At 42.2% G+C, this 24473-nt stretch overlaps 1 protein-coding gene across 1 annotated transcript in view; it reads left to right on the forward strand.

Moving 5' to 3' along the window:
* Window positions 1-24122, forward strand: part of LOC128684579 (protein-L-histidine N-pros-methyltransferase) — a 92565-nt gene extending 68443 nt beyond the window's left edge. Inside the window, exons 3-4 of the mRNA XM_053770877.2 lie at window positions 8327-8514; window positions 23693-24122. Coding sequence (XP_053626852.1) covers window positions 8327-8514; window positions 23693-24000 — 496 coding nt within the window. The 3' untranslated portion in view covers window positions 24001-24122. The remainder of the gene's footprint in view (window positions 1-8326; window positions 8515-23692) is intronic.
* Window positions 24123-24473: the final 351 nt, after the last annotated feature.

Genomic DNA, 24473 nt, shown 5'->3' on the forward strand with positions numbered 1-24473 from the left:
CAAAGAAGGCCGCAGACGGAGTACAGTCTAGGGGGTCAGAGACTACAAACCTCACTCAAGGAAAAAGATCTTGGGGTGAGTATAACACCAGGCACATCTCCTGAAGCGCACATCAACCAAATAACTGCTGCAGCATATGGGCGCCTAGCAAACCTCAGAACAGCATTCCGACATCTTAATAAGGAATCATTCAGGACCCTGTACACCGTGTACGTTAGGCCCATATTGGAGTATGCGGCACCAGTTTGGAACCCACACCTAGCCAAGCACGTGAAGAAACTAGAGAAAGTGCAAAGGTTTGCAACAAGACTAGTCCCAGAGCTAAGAGGTATGTCCTACGAGGAGAGGTTAAGGGAAATCAACCTGACGACACTGGAGGACAGGAGAGATAGGGGGGACATGATAACGACATACAAAATACTGAGAGGAATTGACAAGGTGGACAAAGACAGGATGTTCCAGAGATTGGACACAGTAACAAGGGGACACAGTTGGAAGCTGAAGACACAGATGAATCACAGGGATGTTTTTTTTTTATATTTTTATTTAAAACATAGAACAAATACAATAATGTATAAGAGTATAAAATTAAAAACCATACTAGATATTACAAAACCTCTAGTACACAATCCCAGTACAGAAAATAAACACCATAGATAATGGCCATATTACAACCATATACATAACCCACAACACATCCTACAAACCCTCCTTTTACAATAATCATTATTGCCAGTGCAGAAACACAGCTGACACTTCTCCCCCCCCCCCTTAACATATGTACAGTCCCCGTTCTAAATAACATACATTAATTATCCTAATTAATGGTCATACCCTGACCTCATCAAAACCTTAATGAGTATTTACCAAGAGTTGGTAGTGCATGAACAACAGGACACAAAAGCATAAATTTACAGCTAGAACAGATATGAAACATTACATTCCTATACACTTACACCGTAAAAAGTAGAAGTAATATGCACCACCAATATAATATCAATTATTAATGTTGACAATCATGAAATACAAAACTTTCAAAACAACATTACATAACGTGAAGTTCACGCTCACAATGCAAGATAATACACCACATGCCACATAGCGGTACAATACTAGGCTATGTAAATATTTTAAAGAACCCAAGACTAGGACATGAAAGTATTATCCAAATGGTTCATCATGATTTTAGTAAGTATAACACCAGACTCCTTATAACATCTAACACGTCACATACAAACTTACCAAAACGAAACACACATTCCACAAGACTATACTTTCGCTGTGCCTTCTAGCACGTGCCTAACTAGTATTACATACAAATATATATACAAAAATATTAATTTAGAGAACTAATCCTTATCCACACATGTTTACATAATAGGTAATTACTTCAAAACTGATGCAGGAACACGTTACAAAAATTGCAAAAATAACTCAGTGCTTCAAGGAACCATAGTGAAAGGAATACCCTCTCAGGAAAAGTTAAAATTCAGTTGCAAGACCAGTACAAGCGGAACCTAATACGCTACCCAAGAAAATATTCATGTTATATAATGTATAGGTTATATATTAATAAATGTTATATATTTAAACTGGTATTTACACCTTCCCCATCAAGGGAGCTAAGCAAAACTAATCTTTCACAACCTCTCATCTAGTCCCACACGAGTACCTCCAATCACACCCAATCACCCATCACTGCACACCCAAGGAGGTGAGCCCGTTGAATACCCCTGAACCCCCCTCCCCCTTTTTACCAACCTACTCACCCCGGCAGTTAAAGCCCCTTATAACGCCAATAAATTCCCTATTGTTAGTCCTCTATAACCCTCAGAAAAAACCTCATCCCACCTTTTCCCAAAAATGTCTCTATTGCGACACAAAGTTCGATAAAACGTCGCCGCCAAAGTCCTTCTCAGCACATCCCCACCCTCCTTCCCCCTCATACCCCACAAAACATATATGTAGTCCACGATTACATATGCTAAACCCCTTACCACACCCTCATCCACACCACTCATATCAAGACTCAACGCTCGCAATACCGACACACCTTGACCCCCCACCCTCACCACTACCTTACTCATCCATACCCTGATGCACTCCAAACCTTCACAAAAATAGACAACATGATACGCAGTCTCTTCCCCACTGCATCTGCTACACCCCCACCCTCGATAACCCTCCTATCTCGGAGCATCGCTCCCGTTGGCAAAATCCCATGCAGGAAACGATACATAACCTCACGCGTCCTAGGTCGTATCCTTAATTTACTAAATCTTCGCCATATTACATCCCATGCATACATGGGGTAGATCCCTTCAACCGGCGCCACTACATGTCCCTCTAACAATTTACACAAAGTTCCCACCTTTACTTTTCCCGGTTCCCTGGCTAACACTAAGGCACGTAACACTGTTTCACATTCCTTCATTTCCGCCCCTCCATACCATTTCCTCAGGTGAGCATGTACCTTATCTAGCTGACCCCCCCTCCATCCACCTGCACTCATCACTTCCCTCTTAATAAACACACATTTCACACGCTTTCTCAAGTCCAACAAACCCAACCCTCCCCTACATACCGGCAATGTCACTACCTCCCTTCGCAACCAGTTGCACCCTGAACCCCACAAAAATTTGAACACCATTCTAAGAATACTCGTGATCGCCGTTCCTGTTAACGGCATCACAGCCGAAACAAACCAGACTTTACTATATAGTAATACATTGATGACAATTGCACGTTGCCTAAGGGTTAAATGGTGAGGTCACAACATTCCCAAACGTCGCTGCACCTGTTCCACCATCCTATTCGAATTGTTAACCCTGGCAGCACTCAGGTCAGTTTCATACATGACACTGCAGATTTTCAGACTCCCGGTCCGCCGCTGCACAACTTCACATCCCCATTCTAATCAACCTGCCCACTCTCCCAGCCCCACCCATTATTATTAACTTTTCCAGATTTACCTTCATCCCAGTAGCTCTCCCAAAATTGTGTACAACTTCCCCCAAAAGTCCTAACCGTGTCTCCTCACTCACCAAAATAGTTGTATCATCAACATAGCCCACCAAACCAGGCCAAGGCTTCTGCTCACCATCCCCCCCCCTGTCCTTAGACGATCCTCCACCATCCTATAAAAGGGATCCTGAACACATGCAAACAATAGTTGTGATAATGGACATCCCTGCCGAAGACCCCGCTCCATGTTGACTCCCTCCCCCACACACCCATTGATTTGCACCCTTACCTTCGCGTTTGAGTACAACGTATCCACCCACCCCACTATTTCTTCGCCAAACCCCTGTCGTAGGAGAATATCCCTCAAAGCCTTTCTTTCCACCCTGTCATAAGCCCCTTGCCAATCCAACGCCACCAACGCCCCTCTTTCCCTTTCCATGTCCTCCAGGAACCCCTTTATGATCCCTTGGCCCTCGCCCATCGACCTACCAGGTAACCCAAACTGAGACTCAAACACGACCCTCCCCACAACACATTTAAGCCGATTCCCAAGAATTTTCACGAACAATTTATAATCAGCACAAAGCAACGAAATGGCTCGGTAATCCCGAAGGGTACTCTGCTGTTTACCCTTCGGGACCAACACCACCACCGCCGTTGCCTGCGATTCTCCCATCTTACCTCCTTCTTTCATGGCATTCATTAACCCTACTAGGAAACCCCTAAGCAGACCCCAGTGCTGTACATAAAATTCGCTTGGTAAACCATCGATCCCGGGTGCCTTTCCCTTCCTCATGTCCATAAGGGCTCTCCATATTTCCTCCTCCTCAATGACCCCACCCAGTGCCTCCCGATCACTCCTCCCCAGTTTGCACGGCACATACTCACATACCTGCCCAAGAACCTCTCCATCCACCCCACTACTTTTCCCGTATTCCTCAAACCATCTATCTGCATATGCACTCATCCCCGTGGTTTCCCTTAATACCTGACCCTCTCTAAAACCCCCCACCGAAGAAATGACTTGCAATCCCGGTATTGTAGTCGTTCGCTGTCGTACCTTCTGTCCTCGCAGCACACAAGCCGATGGCTTGTCGCCCCAGAGTACTTCGTCCAACCCCGCCTGTACCCGTACCGCCGCAAACCGTTCTTCTTGCAAATCCCTTATCCTTTCCTTCAACATGTGTATATCCTCCACTGGGTACACCCCGGCCACCGCCCCCCCTCGTAACAATCCCGTAATCTAGATTCTAAATAATTTGACAAACCATACCGCAATTGATTAATGCGTTTGCCCTCCCTCACATAAAATTGACGTATTCTTACCTTAGCCACACTATCCCACCATCCTACCACATCCTCCTCAGTCCTTCTGTCTGCACAGAGCTGTTCCCAAAATACTGCAAAACCTTCCACTCCCTCCCTATCCCCCAAAACCATCGTGTTCAGTTTCCAGTAACTTCCCTGCCTACGAGCCAAAGCATCCCACCCCACCTCCACTAATACCGCCCTATGATCGGAAGACACCATCTCAATAGTTTTAAAAGACTCTACCGAAACCCTCTGTGATAAATATAACCTGTCCAAACGAGCCGCATATCCCAGTCTTATAAACGTATGTTCCACCTCCCACAAACCTCCCCCGAAAGCATCACGTAACTGAAGATCTCTAAGCAGGCCCCCCAAGACTGAGGAAAAATATCCCGCTCCTCTGGGTTCCACGTCTGCCCTCTTAACTACACAATTCCAATCCCCCCCCCAATCGCCACAGCCGGTAACGTGCGTAGGTAGTACACAAGCTCCTCCCGCACAAAATCCATCTTTACTTTCACGTCACTTTCTGCTGGGGCATACACACACACAAACGCCACTCTCTCTCCCATCCACCATCCTTCCACACGTAATACTCTCCCCCTCCCCCCCTCTTTCCTGTGCAATACAAACGGGCTCGCCTCCCTGATCAACACACCCACTCCTCCTTTTAAACGCTCAGACGGCAACACATAAGCCTGATACCCAGGCACCACTAATTCACGACCAAGCTTAAAATTGTGCTCCTGCACAAAAGCTACGTCAACCTTGTACCTATTCAAAAACATCCTGAAGCACTCACGTTTAACACCATTACACAGACCATTAATATTTATTGTTACACACATGAGGCCGGTTTAAGGTTTCCCTCCCCGCCTCATGTCAAGACTCTTCCCTTTCAGACCATTTCCCTGGGCATTGCCTTTGCCACATGCTCAACTCTCCTTCCCAACTATCCCCCCCCCTTCTGTTGTGGCCCTCTTAGAGTCACTCTGGGTACCATAACCCCATGTCTTTTTCGCTGGCCTTTGCACCGGCATCAGAACATCGTCCGAATCTGACGCTGCTGCCCTTTTCCTTGTAGCTCCCTCAGCTTCCATATCTGAGTCCTGGGAGCCAGCACAATGGACTTCCACCTCTACCACCCTTAATCCGTCTCCATGTCCTTCCATGGCACTCGCACTGTCCATCACAGGTGCCACCTGATCCTCCCCCTCCCACACACACCTTCTGCCCTGATCCCAGGTTCCTGCTCGCTGTGACTCTCCACCTCCTTAGACTGTAACATAGCCTGTATCACCGTCTCCAACTCCTCCTCAATAGCTTTCACTGCTGCGCCCACCTGCACCTCCTCACTTGACAACTGTACTGTTGATGGGCCAGGTGATTCATGGATCACCACTTCTCCTTCCGATTCCACAGGAGGAGCCACCACCTCTTCACTCCACATGCGACCACGCCCTCCTCCTTGCCACCGTTCTTCCTTAGGCATCGGTTTCTCATGCACAGATGCTCCGCCCCTTGCCGGCCCAGGAGCCATATTCCGCTTGCCACAGTCTGCTGCCATATGGTCATATTCGCCACACAGTCGGCACGTACGTCTCTGCCCCGCATATGCTACCATTACCTGGGTTCGAAACTCCTCGAGATATACATACGAGGGTATAGGATGCCTTAGCGTCATCTTGAGATTGAAAGAACCCTCAGGAAATCCTGTGTAAGCTCTTTTTGCCCATTTGCCAGGTTGGGCTAGATGTACAGTTCCATAACGTTCGAAAACATTTCGAATATCTACTTCATCAGCCTCAAAAGGCACGTTGCGGAGCTTGACCCACGAATAATGTCGTGATACATCCGTCAACTTGACCCTCACTGCCGGTGTTACGTTAATGCTGACATCTTGGTAATGATCCACCAACGCCTCGTATACTTGAGCAGTTAGCACCTTCACGAATATTCTATAAACACCGTTCAGTGCCACTCCATACAAATCCTCGTCTCTGATGCCGTATGTCTCTCTTATAATTTTGGGCAATAACACATCGACTGATGTAGGCGTTAAAGCCCCACTAATGAGTTCAATGCCCACAGTATTCACTCTCCTGCGCACACCTGGCGCCATGTTGTTGACTGAGTAGCTCGTCTGGGAAAACAGTAGAGGGGTGCAAAGCGCGACCGCACTCTACCTCATCCAGGCAGCGAAATGTAGGCAACAGCAGACAACAACCCCTCATCTTTGTAGTGGTAAAGAACCTGCTTTCCTGTCATCTGGACTGACTATTCAAGGCTATAGATTCTGTGAAGAACTAGCCATTGGGTTGTCACCAACACCTGTGACCCCCCCCCCCCCACATCATCAGTAATGGCTACAATTTCTACAAGGCGGTGTCAACCTCCACCAGACACCCCATTTTAACTGTATATATTAACGTTGAATTCAAATGTCATTTTTTCATTTCATTTTTCATTTTTCTTTCAAATAGGATACACCTTCATGTTTCACTGTTTTATTTTTGCATTACTAAATAATAAAGTGTTTATCTTTGTGAATTATTATTTCTTTTTCTATTCATTAATTTTCCTGAGGAGGAGCCAGCCTTGGTAATACTGTCTGAAGTTGTTGCAGGGCTGAGTAAGCCTTCACAAGAGACTTTGCTTTATTATTACGATCGCCGACAAAGGCTCTTGTTTGGTTGGGAGATGGACTCCTGGCCTGACAGTGCGATTTTTAATAATGGGCATATTATTACAATCAAGACTAAGCGCTAAACCCACCAGGGTCATATAAAACGACAGTGGGCATAAATCATGCAGCACATGATCTTGGTGAGAGTGCCGTCTGGAAGTGTTGAAATCAAGTTGCTGGCAGAAGTAGGCTGTTGGGGAACTTGCAACATTCTTTGAGTGTCATCTTGAAGTCTGGTGATTGCAGCTTAAGTTGGGGTCCTGGTGGAGTTGTTTTTCTTTTGGTTCTCGAGTTCTTTTCGTTTGACGATTTCCTTCCTGCAAGGGCACTTAGCTGCAAGAGTGTGATGATCACTTTTGAGGTCTAGATATTTCGGTTGAGAGGTGGAGGTGCAGACCTTATGAGTGTGTCTTCCAGTGCCACAGTTGGAGCAGTGTCTGTTTTCCATCAGTGGGCTGTCTTTGGCGAAGTGGGTATATGCATAGCATTCCCAGCATGGAGTGTTGTGCTCCGAATCGCTTTAGTTCAATGTTCCTGGCCATCTCAGGCACTCAGTGCCAATCTGGAGTTATTTCGTAGATGGTGACACCGCAGGGAATATAAGGGAGGGTGGTTTATTTTTCAGGAAAAGTTTCTCTTAACCTTCATTTCATAGTCTAATATCCCGCTGAGGGGAGCTGTTGGTTATATCTGAGGTTTTGGGCTGGGTTACCAGTTCATTGTTTAAAGGCGTTTTCATGTATTTGAAGAGCTAACCCATGTGGGATTGGTAGTCCGTCTATTAAGCGCAAGACATTCACGCTATGTAACTGAAGGTATTCTTGTTTCACTGTTGCATTGTTATATGCGTTCGAAAATTCAGAATCTTTGTAACTTTTTGAAGAATGGACGCACTGATCACTAAGCCGTACTGGCTACAGGAAGAAACACACCCTTGGTGGGATTTTTAACCCGGATGATTAGCCACTCAGGATAATCCAGTAAAGTCGGTGCTTCATCGGGGACTGTCTTATTTTCATTGGGGTCCTTTAATCTTCTTCCCTAGGGTACGACCCAGAACAGTTGATTAAGACCTAGGTACCCATTTACTGCTAGGTGAACAGGGCAGCAGCTGTGATGAAATATGCCCAACGTTTCACTCGTAACCCGATCGATTGATGGTTCCTCAGTGTTTGAACTCAGAACGCTATCAACTGAGCCACAAGCATCCACACATTACAAGCAGGATTTTTTTAAGTGCTGTAAAAAACTTGTGATTTATATTGTAAGTAGTATGTTCATTAGTAAGTCTGACAGACTAATGAGCTGTAGATCGGGAGTTGACTGCTCGTTCATTCTTTAAAAAGTCTTGTTATACGTCAACAGGGTACTGGATGCTTGGTCATGGATGAAGGATGTGGAAGACGCTGAGTACGATGTGGTCACCTGCCTGAATCTGCTTGACCGTTGCGACACTCCCAGGACCCTCCTCACGGATATACACGCTAAACTGGCCTCCCACGGTGCCCTCGTCATCGCACTCGTCCTTCCCTTCAGCCCTTACGTCGAGATAGGTTAGTTAACACATATTTCACACTCCTCACCTTTCTTCACACCCCCCTCACCCTCTTCCAGAATATGTACGAGAGGAGGGCAGGGACGGGACAAAGAGAAGAGGAAGAAATACAGAAGTGGAGATGATAGTGGTATCATTCCATCATGCAGGAGGAGCCACATGTCTATGGTGCATCCAACAAGATAAGCAGACTCTTGGATGTCACTACTGCCCGGCTCCGGCTGGGTTACAAGTATCTATGGCAGGTTAAATCACCACCACCAGATGTAGACCAAACGAAATGTAAACTTTGCCAGATGGACTATTGTCACACCTTGCGTCATTATGTACTGGAGTGTGACCAGATTAATGAATTTAGAAACAACTCACTCAGAAATGTTCAAGAAATGGCAAAGTATTTTATCCACAGTGGTATATTACAGACCATTCTGGAGAAATACCCTGACTTTGCTAGCTGTAAATAATGCATTACCATGTGTATGTGTGTGTGTGTGTGTGTGTGTGTGTGTGTGTGTGTGTGTGTGTGTGTGTGTGTGTGTGTGTGTGTGTGTGTGTGTGTACTCACCTATTTGTGGTTGCAGGGGTCGAGTCACAGCTCCTGGCCCCGCCTCTTCACTGATTGCTACTAGGTCCTCTCTCTCCCTGCTCCATGAGCTTTATCATACCTCGCCTTAAAACTATGTATGGTTCCCCCCTCCACTACTTCACTTTCTAGGCTATTCCACGGCTTGACTACTCTATGACTGAAGAAATACTTCATAAGAACATAAGAAAGGAGGAACACTGCAGGAGGCCTGCTGGCCCATACTAGGCAGGTCCTTTACAATTCATCCCACTAACAAAACATTTGCCCAACCCAATTTTCAATGCCACCCAAGAAATAAGCTCTGATGTGAAAGTCCCACTCAAATCCAACCCCTCCCACTCATGTACTTATCCAACCTAGATTTGAAACTACCCAAAGTCCCAGCCTCAATAACCCAACTAGGTAGACTGTTCCACTCATCAACTACCCTATTTCCAAACCAATACTTTCCTATGTCCTTTCTAAATCTAAACTTATCTAATTTAAATCCATTACTGCGGGTTCTCTCTTGGAGAGACATCCTCAAGACCTTATTAATATCCCCTTTATTAATACCTATCTTCCACTTATACACTTCGATCAGGTCTCCCCTCATTCTTCGTCTAACAAGTGAATGTAACTTAAGAGTCTTCAATCTTTCTTCATAAGGAAGATTTCTAATGCTATGTATTAATTTAGTCATCCTATGCTGAATGTTTTCTAACGAATTTATGTCCATTTTGTAATACGGAGACCAGAACTGAGCTGCATAATCTAGGTGAGGCCTTACTAATGATGTATAAAGCTGCAGTATGACCTCTGGACTTCTGTTGCTTACACTTCTTGATATAAATCCCAGTAATCTATTTGCCTTATTACGTACGCTTAGGCATTGCTGTCTTGGTTTAAGGTTGCTGCTCACCATAACCCCCAAGTCCTTTTCGCAATCTGTATGGCTAAGTTCTACATTATTTAACTTATAAGTACTAGGGTTATGGGCACTCCCAAGCTTCAGAACCTTGCATTTATCTACATTGAACTGCATCTGCCACTTTTCTGACCAAGAATAGAGTTTGTTTAAATCCTCCTGAAGTTCCATAACATCTACGTTTGAATCAATTATCCTACCTATCTTTGTGTCATCGGCGAATTTGCTCATATCACTAGTAATTCCCTCATCAAGATCATTGATATATATTATAAACAACAACGGGCCCAAGACTGATCCCTGTGGAACGCCACTTGTTACAGATCCCCACTCGGATTTAACCCCATTTATGGACACTCTCTGCTTCCTGTCAGTGAGCCATGACTCGATCCACGAGAGCACCCTTCCCCCAATGCCAAGAGCTGCCACTTTCTTTAACAGTCTATGGTGCGGAACTCTATCAAAAGCCTTACTAAAATCTAAGTAAATAATATCAAATTCTTTATTGTGGTCAACAGCCTCAAAAGCTTTACTGAAGAAAGTTAATAAATTAGACAAGACCGGCCTCTTGTGAATCCATGCTGAGTATCATTAATCAAGCTATGCTTATCGAGATGGCTTCTTATAATCTCAGCTATAATTGACTCTAGTAATTTGCTTACAATTGAGGTCAGGCTTATTGGGCGGTAATTTGACGGTAATGACTTGTCCCCTGTTTTAAAAATAGGAGTTACATTAGCCATCTTCCACATATCAGACACTACACCTGTTTGAAGAGATAAATTAAAAATATTAGTTAATGGTTCACAGAGTTCCATTTTGCATTCCTTAAGAACCCTTGAAAAAACCTCATCAGGACCCGGCGACTTATTTTGCTTCAGTCTATCTGCTTCACAACCATCTCACTAGTGACTGTGATGTTACATAATTTATCTTCTTCTAGCCCACTGTAAAAATTAATTACTGGAATATTGTTAGTGTCTTCCTGTGTAAAAACTGAGAGAAAATAATTATTTAAAATCAAGCACATTTCATTCTCTTTGTCAGTAAGGTGCCCATAGTTATTTTTAAGGGGACCTATCTTATCTCTAACTTTTGTTCTATAGACCTGGAAAAAACTTTTTGGGTTAGTTTTAGAATCCCTAGCAACTTTAATTTCATAGTCCCTTTTAGCTTTTCTTATCCCCTTTTTAATGTCCCTCTTAATGTCAATATACTGATTCATAAGATGACCCTCACCTCTTTTGATACGCCTATAAATTCCTTTCTTATGCCCTCGTAGATATTTGAGCCTATTATTCATCCATTTTGGGTCATTTCTATTTGATCTAATTTCTTTATATGGGATAAACGCTCTTTGAGCAGCATGTATAGTGTTCAGAAAACTGTCATATTGATAGCTCTCTTCGTTACCCCAGTCAACAGATGATAAGTGTTCTCTAAGCCCATCGTAATCGGCTAAGCGAAAATCTGGGACTGTTACTGAGTTATCGCTACTATCGTACTTCCATTCAATGCTAAATGTAATTGATTTGTGGTCGCTAGTACCCAGTTCCTCTGAAATTTCTAAATTATTAACAAGGGATTCATTGTTTGCCATAACTAAGTCAAGCAGGTTATTACCCCTTGTAGGTTCTGTCACAGACTGCTTTAAAAAACAATCCTGAACTACTTCTAAGAAGTATAATTCTAAATTCCCAGTCAAGAAATTCCAATCAATGTGACTAAAGTTAAAGTCTCCTAGAATTACTACATTATCGTGTCTTGTGGCCCTAAGAATTTCCTCCCATAGTAGTCTCCCTTGGTCCCTATCTAAGTTTGGGGGACGGTATATCACTCCTAAAATCAGTTTTTCATGCCCCTCTGAAAATTCTATCCAAACAGACTCTGTATGTGTTACTTCAGACTTAATACCCGTTTTTATGCAACAGTTCTAGCGATCTCGGACATACAATGCCACCCCACCCCCCCTCCCAATACTTCTATCTTCTTGGAACAATTTAAAACCCTGAATATGACATTCCGCAGGCATGTCCCGACTTTTTGAATTAAACCACGTCTCAGTTAAGGCAAATACATCAATGTTACCTACACTAGCAACTAATCTCAACTCGTCCATCTTATTCCTAGCACTACGGCAATTAGCATAATAAACATTGAAAGACTCCTTTCTCTTTACCCTTCCTGCTCATTTCTATTTTTCTACTAAACCTATTACTGTCCTTATCACCCAAGGTCCCTGGCTTTTCAATATCTATCTCGTTCTTATTATTACTAGATCCCCTAGAACTCGTAATATTACTACACTGGGACTTCACTGTTTTCCTGCCAAAACCCATACCACTAACTATTCCTAGTTTAAAGTCCTAACTGCTCCCTCCACTGCAGTTGCCAGTGCTCCCACCCCACACCTAGATAAGTGAACCCCATCTCTAGCATACATGTCATTTCTGCCATAGAAGAGGTCCCAGTTGTCAATGAATGTTACCTTTGATTCATCTGAGTCTTCAACTTCCAATTGTGACCTCTTGTGCCTGTGTCCCATCTCTGGAACATCCCGTCTTTGTCCACCTCGTCTATTCCGTGCAGTATTTTATATGTCGTTATCATGTCTCCCCTGACCCTCCTTGCCTCCAGTGTCGTCAGGCCGATTTCCCTCAACCTTTCTTCGTAGGACAATCCCCGTAGCTCTGGGACTAGTCTTGTTGCAAACCTTTGCACTTTCTCTAATTTCTTGACGTGCTTGACTAGGTGTGGATTCCAAACTGGTGCTGCATACTCCAGTATGGGCCTGACGTAAATGGTATACAGAGTCTTGAACGAATCCTTACTGAGGTATCGGAATGCTATCCGTAGGTTTGCCAGGCGCCCGTATGCTGCAGCAGTTATCTGATTGATGTGCGCCTCGGGAGATATGCTCGGTGTTATACTCACCCCCAGATCTTTTTCCTTGAGTGAGGTTTGCAGACTTTGGCCGTCTAAACTATATTGTGTCTGCGGTCTTCTTTGCCCTTCCCCAATCTTCATGACGTTGCATTTGGCAGGGTTAAACTCAAGGAGCCAGTTGGTGTGTGTGTGGGTGTGTGTGAGGGTGTGTGTGTGTGGGTGTGGGTGTGTGTGCGGGTGTGTGTGCGGGTGTGTGTGTGCGTGTGTGTGTGTGTGTGTGTGTTCGTGCTTGTGTGTATGCATATATTTGTACTCCCGTGTGCATATGTCCGTGCGTGCGCCCTCGGGTGTGTGTGTGTGTGTGTGTGTGTGCGCGCGCGCGCTAGTGTGGATGTATGATCCACTTAATATTTGTATTTATAACTATTACAATTGTGACCAGGTGTGGACGTATCAGTGGTTCATTACTTTGTAATTTGTTCATGACTGTAACCATGTATAGGAGTGAGGCTGTTTCATTACCTGTGTAACTTTCCATGATTGTGATCAGATCTACCTGGAGTTCATTACCTTTGTAACTAGTTCAGCTATCATAACTTTGGGGTCCAGTCCCTGGACCCATTATGTACCTTTGTAATCTTTTGACTACCGCCCACAGGATTGGTATGGGGTGCATAATAAAGATATTAAACTAACTAAAAGTGTGTGTGTGTGTGTGTGTGTGTGTGTGTGTGTATTGTGAGTGTGTGTGTGTGACTCAACAAACAATATTTGCACCAATAACTCATTACAGTTGTGACCGGGTGTGGAAGTGTGAATTGCTCAGTACTCTATAATTTGTTCATGATTGTAGCCATGTATAAACGTAAGTAACCATTCTTACAGGATTCATTACCTTTGTAACTTGTGAGTTCATTACCTTTGTAAATTGTGAGTTCACTACCTCTGTAACTTGCTCAGCTATCAAAACTTTGGAGTCCAGTCCCTGGACCAATTATGTACCTCTGTAATCTTTTGACTACCGCCCACAGGATGGATATGGGGTGCATAATAAACATATTAAACTAACTAGTGGTAGATGTAATGCTGGTAGTGGAAATAGTAGGTAGGGGAGTAGTGGTAGTGGCATAAGAGATTGAAAGTAGAGTGAAGCGAGGCAGTAGTAATAGTAGTAGAAATGGAACACTGGAGGAGAGCTAATGATCCACAAGGATGTGGGATCAAAAACACAGGGAAAGGGGGGTGGGACTGAAAGACAAAACACACTTCTGATGTCAGGTGTGCAACACCACTGTGACTCCGCCTCCTCCTGCTCACCTGACTCTGCTATATATGCATATGCTGTTCTTTTCTCATTGATGGACTGAACACACCGACTCCAGGATGAAGGACTGATTACCTCAAACTGCTCATCTTCCGCCGGTTTTGTGTGTATTGGACTGAAGAAGCCACTGGCTAGCAAAACGTTTCCTCAGTAAAGATTCCCAAACGTTGCAGAAGTGTCTCAAGGAGGCTTTAGAATGGGTAGGGGATGTGCAGATCAGGTGTTTACATTGAAGTATATATGTGAACAGTATTTAGATAAACGTAGGGAAGTTTTCATTGCATTTATGAATTTAGAAAAGGCATGTGATAAAGTGGATAGGGGAGCAGTGTGGCAGATGTTGCAAGTATATGGAATAGAGAGTTACTAAATGCTGTAAAGAGTTTTTATGAGCATAGTGAGGCTCTGGTTAGGGTGTGTAGGAGACAGGGAGATTACTTCCTGGTAAAGGTAGGTCTTAGACAGGGATGTGTAATGTCACCATGATTGTTTAATATATTTATAGATGGGGCTGTAAAAGAAGTAAATGCTAGGGTGTTAGGGAGAGGGGTGGGATTAAATTATGGGGAATCAGATACAAAATGGGAGTTGACACAGTTACTTTTTGCTGATGATACTGTGGTTCTGGGGGATTCTAAAGAAAAGTTGCGAAGGTTAGTGGACAAGTTTGGGAGGGTGTGTAAAGGTAGGAAGTTGAAAGTGAATACAGATAGGAATAAGGTGATGAGGGTATCAAACGATGTAAAGAAAAATTGGATATCACATTAGAGGGAAGGAGTATGGAAGAAGTGAATGTTTTCAAATATTTGGGAGTTGACGTGTCAGCGGATGGGTTTATGAAGGATGAGGTTAACCATAGAATTGATAAAGAAAAAAAGGTGAGTGGTGCGTTGAGGTATATGTGGAGACAAAGAACGTTATCCATGAAGGCAAAAAAGGGAATGTACGAGAGTATATTGGTACCAACACTCTTATATGGGTGTGAAGCATGTGTTGTAAATGCTGTAGCGAGGATGCGGCTGAAGGCAGTGGAGATGTCCTATCTAAGGGCAATGTATGGTGTAAATATTATGCAGAGAATTCGTAGTATGGAAATTAGGATGAGGTGTGGAGTTACTAAAAGTATTAGAGGGCTGAAGAGGGGCTGTTGAGGTGGTTTGGTCATTTAGAGAGAGTGGAGCAAAGTAGAATGACTTGCAGAGCGTATAAATCTACTGGGGAAGGAAGGCGGGGTAGAGGGAGGGGGTAAAGAAGGTTTTGTGGGCGAGGGGCTTGGACTTCCAGCAAGCATGTGTGAGCGTGTTAGATAGGAGTGAATAGAGACGAATGGTTTTGGGGACCTGACGAGCTGTTGGAGTGTGAACAGGGTAATATTTAGTGAAGGGATTCAGGGAAACTGGTTATTTTTATATAGCCGGACTTGAGTACTGGAAATGGGAAGTACAATGCCTGCACTTTAAAGGAGGGGTTTGGGATATTGGCAGTTTGGAGGGGTATGTTATATATTTTTACATATGCTGCTAAATTGTTGTATCTGGGCGCCTCTGCAAAGACGCTGATTGTGTGAGTGAGGTGAAAGTGTTGAATGATGAAAGTATTTTCTTTTTGGGTGACCCTGCCTCGGTGGGAGAGGGCCAACTTGTTGAATATATATATATATATATATATATATATATATATATATATATATATATATATATATATATATATATATATATATAATGTATATATAGTTATAGGTAATACATATTTTAAGAAAAAGAGGATAAATAAGTATACAAGATATGATGTAGGGCGAAATGACAGTAGTTTGTTGGATTATGTATTGGTAGATAAAAGACTGTTGAGTAGACTTCATGATGTACATGTTTATAGAGGAGCCACAGATATATCAGATCACTTTCTAGTTGTTGCTACACTGAGAGTAAAAGGTAGATGGGATACAAGGAGAATAGAAGCGTCAGGGAAGAGAGAGGTGAAAGTTTATAAACTAAAAGAGGAGGCAGTTAGGGTAAGATATAAACAGTTATTGGAGGATAGATGGGCTAATGAGAGCATAGGCAATGGGGTCGAAGAGGTATGGGGTAGGTTTAAAAATGTAGTGTTAGAGTGTTCAGCAGAAGTTTGTGGTTACAGGAAAGTGGGTGCAGGAGGGAAGAGGAGCGATTGGTGGAATGATGATGTAAAGAGAGTAATAAGGGAGAAAAAGTTAGCATATGAGAAGTTTTTACAAAGTAGAAGTGATGCAAGGAGGGAAGAGTATATGGAGAAAAAGAGAGAGGTTAAGAGAGTGGTGAAGCAATGTAAAAAGAGAGCAAATGAGAGAGTGGGTGAGATGTTATCAACAAATTTTGTTGAAAATAAGAAAAAGTTTTGGAGTGAGATTAACAAGTTAAGGAAGCCTAGAGAACAAATGGATTTGTCAGTTAAAAATAGGAGAGGAGAGTTATTAAATGGAGAGTTAGAGGTACTGGGAAGATGGAGGGAATATTTTGAGGAATTGTTAAATGTTGATGAAGATAGGGAAGCTGTGATTTCGTGTATAGGGCAAGGAGGAATAACATCTTGTAGGAGTGAGGAAGAGCCAGTTGTGAGTGTGGGGGAAGTTCGTGAGGCAGTACGTAAAATGAAAGGGGGTAAGGCAGCCGGGATTGATGGGATAAAGATAGAAATGTTAAAAGCAGGTGGGGATATAGTTTTGGAGTGGTTGGTGCAATTATTTAATAAATGTATGGAAGAGGGTAAGGTACTTAGGGATTGGCAGAGAGCATGCATAGTTCCTTTGTATAAAGGCAAAGGGGACAAAAGAGAGTGCAAAAATTATAGGGGGATAAGTCTGTTGAGTATACCTGGTAAAGTGTATGGTAGAGTTATTATTGAAAGAATTAAGAGTAAGACGGAGAATAGGATAGCAGATGAACAAGGAGGCTTTAGGAAAGGTAGGGGGTGTGTGGACCAGGTGTTTACAGTGAAACATATAAGTGAACAGTATTTAGATAAGGCTAAAGAGGTCTTTGTGGCATTTATGGATTTGGAAAAGGCGTATGACAGGGTGGATAGGGGGGCAATATGGCAGATGTTGCAAGTGTATGGTGTAGGAGGTAGGTTACTGAAAGCAGTGAAGAGTTTTTACGAGGATAGTGAGGCTCAAGTTAGAGTATGTAGGAAAGAGGGAAATTATTTCCCAGTAAAAGTAGGCCTTAGACAAGGATGTGTGATGTCACCGTGGTTGTTTAATATATTTATAGATGGGGTTGTAAGAGAAGTAAATGCGAGGGTCTTGGCAAGAGGCGTGGAGTTAAAAGATAAAGAATCACACATAAAGTGGGAGTTGTCACAGTTGCTCTTTGCTGATGACACTGTGCTCTTGGGAGATTCTGAAGAGAAGTTGCAGAGATTGGTGGATGAATTTGGTAGGGTGTGCAAAAGAAGAAAATTAAAAGTGAATACAGGAAAGAGTAAGGTTATGAGGATAACAAAAAGATTAGGTGATGAAAGATTGGATATCAGATTGGAGGGAGAGAGTATGGAGGAGGTGAATGTATTCAGGTATTTTGGAGTGGACGTGTCAGTGGATGGGTCTATGAAAGATGAGGTGAATCATAGAATTGATGAGGGGAAAAGGGTGAGTGGTGCACTTAGGAGTCTATGGAGACAAAGAACTTTGTCCTTGGAGGCAAAGAGGGGAATGTATGAGAGTATAGTTTTACCAACGCTCTTATATGGATGTGAAGCATGGGTGATGAATGTTGCAGCGAGGAGAAGGCTGGAGGCAGTGGAGATGTCATGTCTGAGGGCAATGTGTGGTGTGAATATAATGCAGAGAATTCGTAGTTTGGAAGTTAGGAAGAGGTGCGGGATTACCAAAACTGTTGTCCAGAGGGCTGAGGAAGGGTTGTTGAGGTGGTTCGGACATGTAGAGAGAATGGAGCGAAACAGAATGACTTCAAGAGTGTATCAGTCTGTAGTGGAAGGAAGGCGGGGTAGGGGTCGGCCTAGGAAAAGTTGGAGGGAGGGGTTAAAGGAGGTTTTGTGTGCGAGGGGCTTGGACTTCCAGCAGGCATGCGTGAGTGTGTTTGATAGGAGTGAATGGAGACAAATGGTTTTTAATACTTGACGTGCTGTTGGAGTGTGAGCAAAGTAACATTTATGAAGGGGTTCAGGGAAACCGGCAGGCCGGACTTGAGTCCTGGAGATGGGAAGTACAGTGTCTGCACTCTGAAGGAGGGGTGTTAATGTTGCAGTTTAAAAACTGTAGTGTAAAGCACCCTTCTGGCAAGACAGTGATGGAGTGAATGATGGTGAAAGTTTTTCTTTTTCGGGCCACCCTGCGTTGGTGAGAATCGGCCAGTGTGATAATAAAAAAAATAAAAAAATATATAATATATATATATATATATATATATATATATATATATATATATATATATATATATATATATATATATATATATATACACACACACACACACACATTCGGTGCATATTGCCTCCCTGGACAGAGGGAAGTAGGCCTCATTGTGGTGATAGCGGTTACGACCAGAGCACTGTTTTACTACATCAAAGTAATATAAAACAGACAAGGTGGTGACTACGACACATGCACAATGTATGGGCTTCTTTATTAAAGATAAACTTTGTCTTGATGGGCTACACGTCTCTTCAGTAAAGAAACTCAGATGTGGCACACGTCTTCATTGAGTCATCACACTCAGGATCACCACCTCTGCAGGTCAGAGGTAGAGGCCAGACCTAGATTCATCCCGGAACTCGGGCTTTAGTCCAGAATTGAGGTTGATCCAGAACCAGATTTAAGATTTTGTAAGCCCCTGGGATATAGGTACTGTGAGGCCCACCAGTGATATTTTCAAAAAGGAAAAAGAAAAAGTTAAGGAAACATGTAATGAACAGTCAACAGTTGATCATGTACGTGATGTATTAACATACTATAATTATAATCTTACAGCAGTAACTGGCAATACTTTTCACTTAATCTTTAGAGGCCCTCCCGCTGGCGGAGAACCCTGGGCTTTAAACCGGCCATGGATCGTTGACCCTAAGAAGAGATGACCCTGTTGAGCTGTGAAAAGAGCAAAATCATCGAGAAGAGAATACTGGAAGGAGGGCACCAGCTGCTCGTCCCTGACTAGTTAACCACTACCGCATACTACAAGGTCTGCGCCTCCACCATGAGGGGTACGCACCACAATTGCAGGACTGTTTCGTGGCCATGTGGACAGAATTACCAGGGCCGCCAATGTCCATGATAATTAAATTATGTGTAGATAAGAAAATTGGTAAGAATTCTTCCTGCTTATTTTAGAGGAGGACCTTGTTCTCTTTCTTAGTTCCTCCCATATTTGGTCAGTAATTATTTTCCGGACACAGGAAGGCAGGACCTCATTACGGCGAAATGTGTGGTGGCCTTATAAGTAGCAGCAGCAGCAACTATTGCCCAGCTATGGGTAATAGTTCTTATCTGACACCGTGAAACTGCTCCAAGAGTGTCAGTGGAATACACTGCTACTCCGGCTTATACGGCACAAGCAGTTGTAGCCCTAAAAGGCAGAAGCCACGCTGAAACTGGTGCAGTAAGAGACTTCAGCGCCGCCACTGGTGGAGTGTAGACGTGTAAGTTTATTTAGGTGCTCGTACACATAAAGTACAATTATCATACCTAATAGCATGTGTAAATTACCTAAGGATAACCCAAAAAAGTCAGTGACTTATTCCCATTAGGGTTCTTGCTTACGTAAGGCAAGAGGCCTAGCTATGCTAGTGTTTAGTCCTGGGATTCACTTGGTCTAAATTGGGAAATTCATGTTCTCGCTTGTTTTCTGTTTTCCGCTTCTGTTTTGGAAATATATTTTTTTTCTGGACTACCTGAAGGTGAGTTCAATAATGCATCAGCACAAACGATGCAATCATAAAAAAGCTTGACTTCCTTTACGTAGCTGTTGAGAATAATGAATATGCACTGGGCCTTTTTATAGACAAGAAAGAATTCAATACAGTAGACCATAACATCCTGCATCTTAAACTAGAACATTATGGTATCAGAGATCATACACTTGTATACCTAAAGTGCTACCATAACGACACGAATATTTCTTTCAACGGGATCTCTCGACATAGGGGGTACCCTATGTCGATAAATCCTGTTCTGTTTTCAGATGACACATCTTTATCACTCACCCAAATCCAAATTTTCAGTAATACTGTCAGTAAAGAGCTCATGAAGATATCTACTTGGATGACTACCAATAAACTCTTAACATTTATAAGACCTTCGACAGGTTTTGGAACAGCTACAAATATCCAACTAAATGTCAGGACTAATGGTTCTCTCATTGCAAGACAGAATGAAGAAAAATTCTTAGTTCTGTTCCTTGACAGCAACTTGAAAATCAACACCTACATTCAACACACTCAAAAGGTATCCGGTTCACTTGGCATCCTCTCCAATATACGTTACTATGTACTTGAAACCGCACTACTTACGTTATAATACTCTCTAATCTATCCCTACTTCACCTATGCTATTTATGCCTGGGGATCCACTACAGCAAATTACCTAGAGTCAGTAATAGCTAGTCTAGTGCCAGGCAACACACTTCCCCACTCTTCAGAAACTCAAACCTGGTGTTACGAACATAGCCTGTAGACCACTTTGTTATTGTGCTTCTCGTAACTAATTCATAAAAAAGAACATGATTATCTCGTCTAAGGGTCATTATACACAGGGTTCACTCATTGAAGAAGAGGAATCTGTTAGGTTTCTGCTTGTTTTATTAACAGTATTAATAATCACTTGAAGTTTATATTATGAATTAAATAATTCAATCTTTAAAACAGAACTTCTTATATCGTAATCACTATTAGCAAAACGTTTATCATTAACCTTATTATCACATCATTTATAATACGTTAAATATTTGCAGCTTGCTCTAGACAGAGTTTCTAGCCTCCTTCACGAGGAGTCAAAAGATATATCTATGTACAGATAGGCATTTACAAGCCTAAATGCCACACTGACCCAAATAACAGTTCTTCCTCGAGGACCATTCCTCATTAAACCCTTTTCTAGATTAGAGACTATAAAAGGCGTAACAGACTCGATTGCTTATTCCTAATTTCTTCAAGAGTTTCTGAAAATCTCTGATATCCCTGTGTCTGACTCGATGTATGTAAAAACTCGGTGCGTATAAAAAGGCTTAGAATCTGGAACTCCTGTTCCAGATTCTAGGCCTTTTTATACGCATTGTTGAAGTGTTATTGAAATGTACACATTACCGAAATATTATTGAAATTGTTGTCAGGATCACACCTTAGTGTGATCCTGACAACAATTATTTCATAATATTTAGTACCGCCTCATGTAACTGGCATCATTCCTATTGTAATTTTTATTGGAATTTTTATTTTGAATTACCAGATATTTTAAATATTGTATAATCTAAGTACAGGAGAGCCCCGCTCATGCAGCAGGTCAGGTTCTGGGCTACCGCTGCAAAGCGAGAATGACTGTAAAGTGAATCATAGATTTTTTCACTTTCAAATGCATATAAAAGCCTTATGACATGTTTATACTATTATATATTACGTGAGCAATAGAGGTAGGCCTAAAAAAATGTATTTACATTACACACATTACTTAAAATATTTTCGTCCTTAGCTTATAGTGAGTGTTGAATATATTTATTGTAGGAAGTCTGCATAAATGAAGAATGAGTATAATTGAAAACTGCTGTATTAGCGAAGTGCTGTAAAGTGGGGCCCTCCTGTGCAGTAGTTTCCCTGTATCTACGTGGGATACGTTTCAAGACCGGTGGCCTGGTGGCTAAAACTCCCACTTCACACATGGAGGGCCCGGGTTCGATTCCCGGCGGGTGGAAACATTTCGACGCGTTTCCTTATACCTGTTCACCCAGCAGCAAATAGGTACCTGGGTGTTAGTCGACTGGTGTGGGTCGCATCCTGGGGGACAAGATTGAGGACCCCAATGGAAATAAGTTAGACAGTCCTCGATGACGCACTGAATTTCTTGGGTTATACTGGGTGGCTAACCTTCCGGGGTTAAAAATCCGAACGAAATCTTATCTTAACCATGGATAGGCGTGAACCCTATGTGTAAGTCGTTTTTCATGTACATACATACCTATGATAATGTTTGATAATTACGCACAATAAGTTGAGAATTAGCACTTTTTCAGTGATGGAAAGCACTTCCTGGTTTCTCTTAGGCTTTGAAGAAATGCCGTCATCACTACTTATGTACTCTGGTGTCATTATTAAGCAAAATTAAGTTATTTTCGGGCCACGGTAAACTCTGGATACCTGAAATCGCAGAAACCGAATCCACGGATTTGGGGGGGGGGGGGGGTTCTGCCTCCAAATTCTACTCGTGTACCTTGCTGGGACTATCTGTCCATACCATATACATTGAGTCATTCTCACTGAATCAGTTCTACTGTGAATATCATTAATGTTTTATGTATGTAATTACATTTAAAATACTATCTCATCACATTCTGTAATAGTTCAGGTAACTAGTGTCTCTTATGGTAATTTTATTAGAAGTTTATTTTGAATTAACGAAATTATCTTCACATTATCTAAATGTTTTTACTCCTTTGTAACTTATGATTTTATCCCTTTTTTCATATGCATTTGTTTTATATTCATGTAATCTATTTTATTGTGAAAATTATTTTTGTTCTTATAGTCCTGTTAAACGTTAAGTTAGGTTTAAGCTTGCAAGAAATACTCTGTATAACTAAGGGGCTTTCCATGTGAGAGATGTAATGTCCTCTAGCTTTGATTTGATTAATTGATTTATGTCATAGAATCTAAGTTCACAAATATTTAACTGGGAAAACGTTATTCATGTATTTGCAGTCTTAATTAAAATTGTTCTCATAATTTTGCTGAGGCTGGATGTGGAGAATTGTTCACTATACTTGGCCAGGCATGTCAGTGACTAAATAATTAGGGTTAGTTGGCAATAGCAAGGTACATAGGCATGTCACATGACTTAGTTGTGCTGGTATCTGCTAGTAGTTCTGTGGATTATCTTCCCCACAACACATTCTTAGACCAAGCCTCCTAGTTTAGAAAGAATATATTACAGGATTTGGAATTAGAGTAGACCCTTCAGTAAGACAGTACTATATCACATCTGCATTTAGGTTTTCTTCCCATGCCTCTGTAATTTTGTCAAAGCAGTTTAGCAGTGGTGACAGGAATGAATTAGTTCTAAAACCTGGTTTGGGTTTGCAGATTTTGCTGTTCCATAAAGCTTGTACTTTGCCATCTCATCACTATTTCAAAAACTTTTATGATGCATGGGATGTGAGGGCTACTGCTCAGTAATTTTCGCTCTTCCCTGCTTTTTTTTTTCCTGTCATAACTCACCCTTTCATTTCTCTCTGCCAACTCTGAGGTTAATTTTCTACAAGTTCAATGCCTTGCAGGTACCATTGACAACCTGCCATCTGAGGAGCTGGGAGTCACCGGCTCCAACATAGAGAGTCAGGTCAACAGTCTTGCAAAAGACGTCTTCCCCAGTCTGGGATATAAACTTGAGCGTTGGTCCCGCCTTCCCTATCTGTGCGAAGGCGACCTCGACCAGGCCTTCTACTGGCTCTCAGATGTGGTCCTCGTCTTAAGCAAGGTGGACAGTGTCTCAGCAGACATGACTCTCGATGGGGGTGAGGAACATTACAGTGATGCGCTAGACCAGGTTACGAGTGGATTGGGCCAGGTAAACATTGAAAATTAATTATTAAAATGGGTGAAGTTTAATTTTACATTATGCAGAATGCATACTTTGTATTTTTTATTTCTATCTTAACCTATGTAAGCCCTTGAAATAAAGCTGCTTTTTACATTGAATAACAGTTGTCTTATTCCAGATACTATATACTTTTTATTTTGGTGTAATTTTACTCTTTTTCCAAACTAATTCATACAAATCCTCAATAATACTTTAAAGTACATATGGTAAGATTTGAATTTGGTCAACAAATCCCCATATAATATATCAGAACCAGATTCAAAATGCTCTTCCTTCTAATGAGTTGTCACACATTAAGTGGAAAATTTATATTTCGCAGAGTAGTCACTGGACTTTCAGTGATAGGTTCTAATGTGTCTGTTTTCTCGTAATATGTACAATACTGAGATTGTAATTTAGATTTTTTTTTAGTTGTTGATTGTCAGCATCGGTGGTCCATGACTTTTCAGTCTCCTACC

The sequence above is a fragment of the Cherax quadricarinatus genome, chromosome 4 (genome assembly GCF_038502225.1).
Source record: "Cherax quadricarinatus isolate ZL_2023a chromosome 4, ASM3850222v1, whole genome shotgun sequence".
NCBI classification, from domain to species: domain Eukaryota; kingdom Metazoa; phylum Arthropoda; class Malacostraca; order Decapoda; family Parastacidae; genus Cherax; species Cherax quadricarinatus.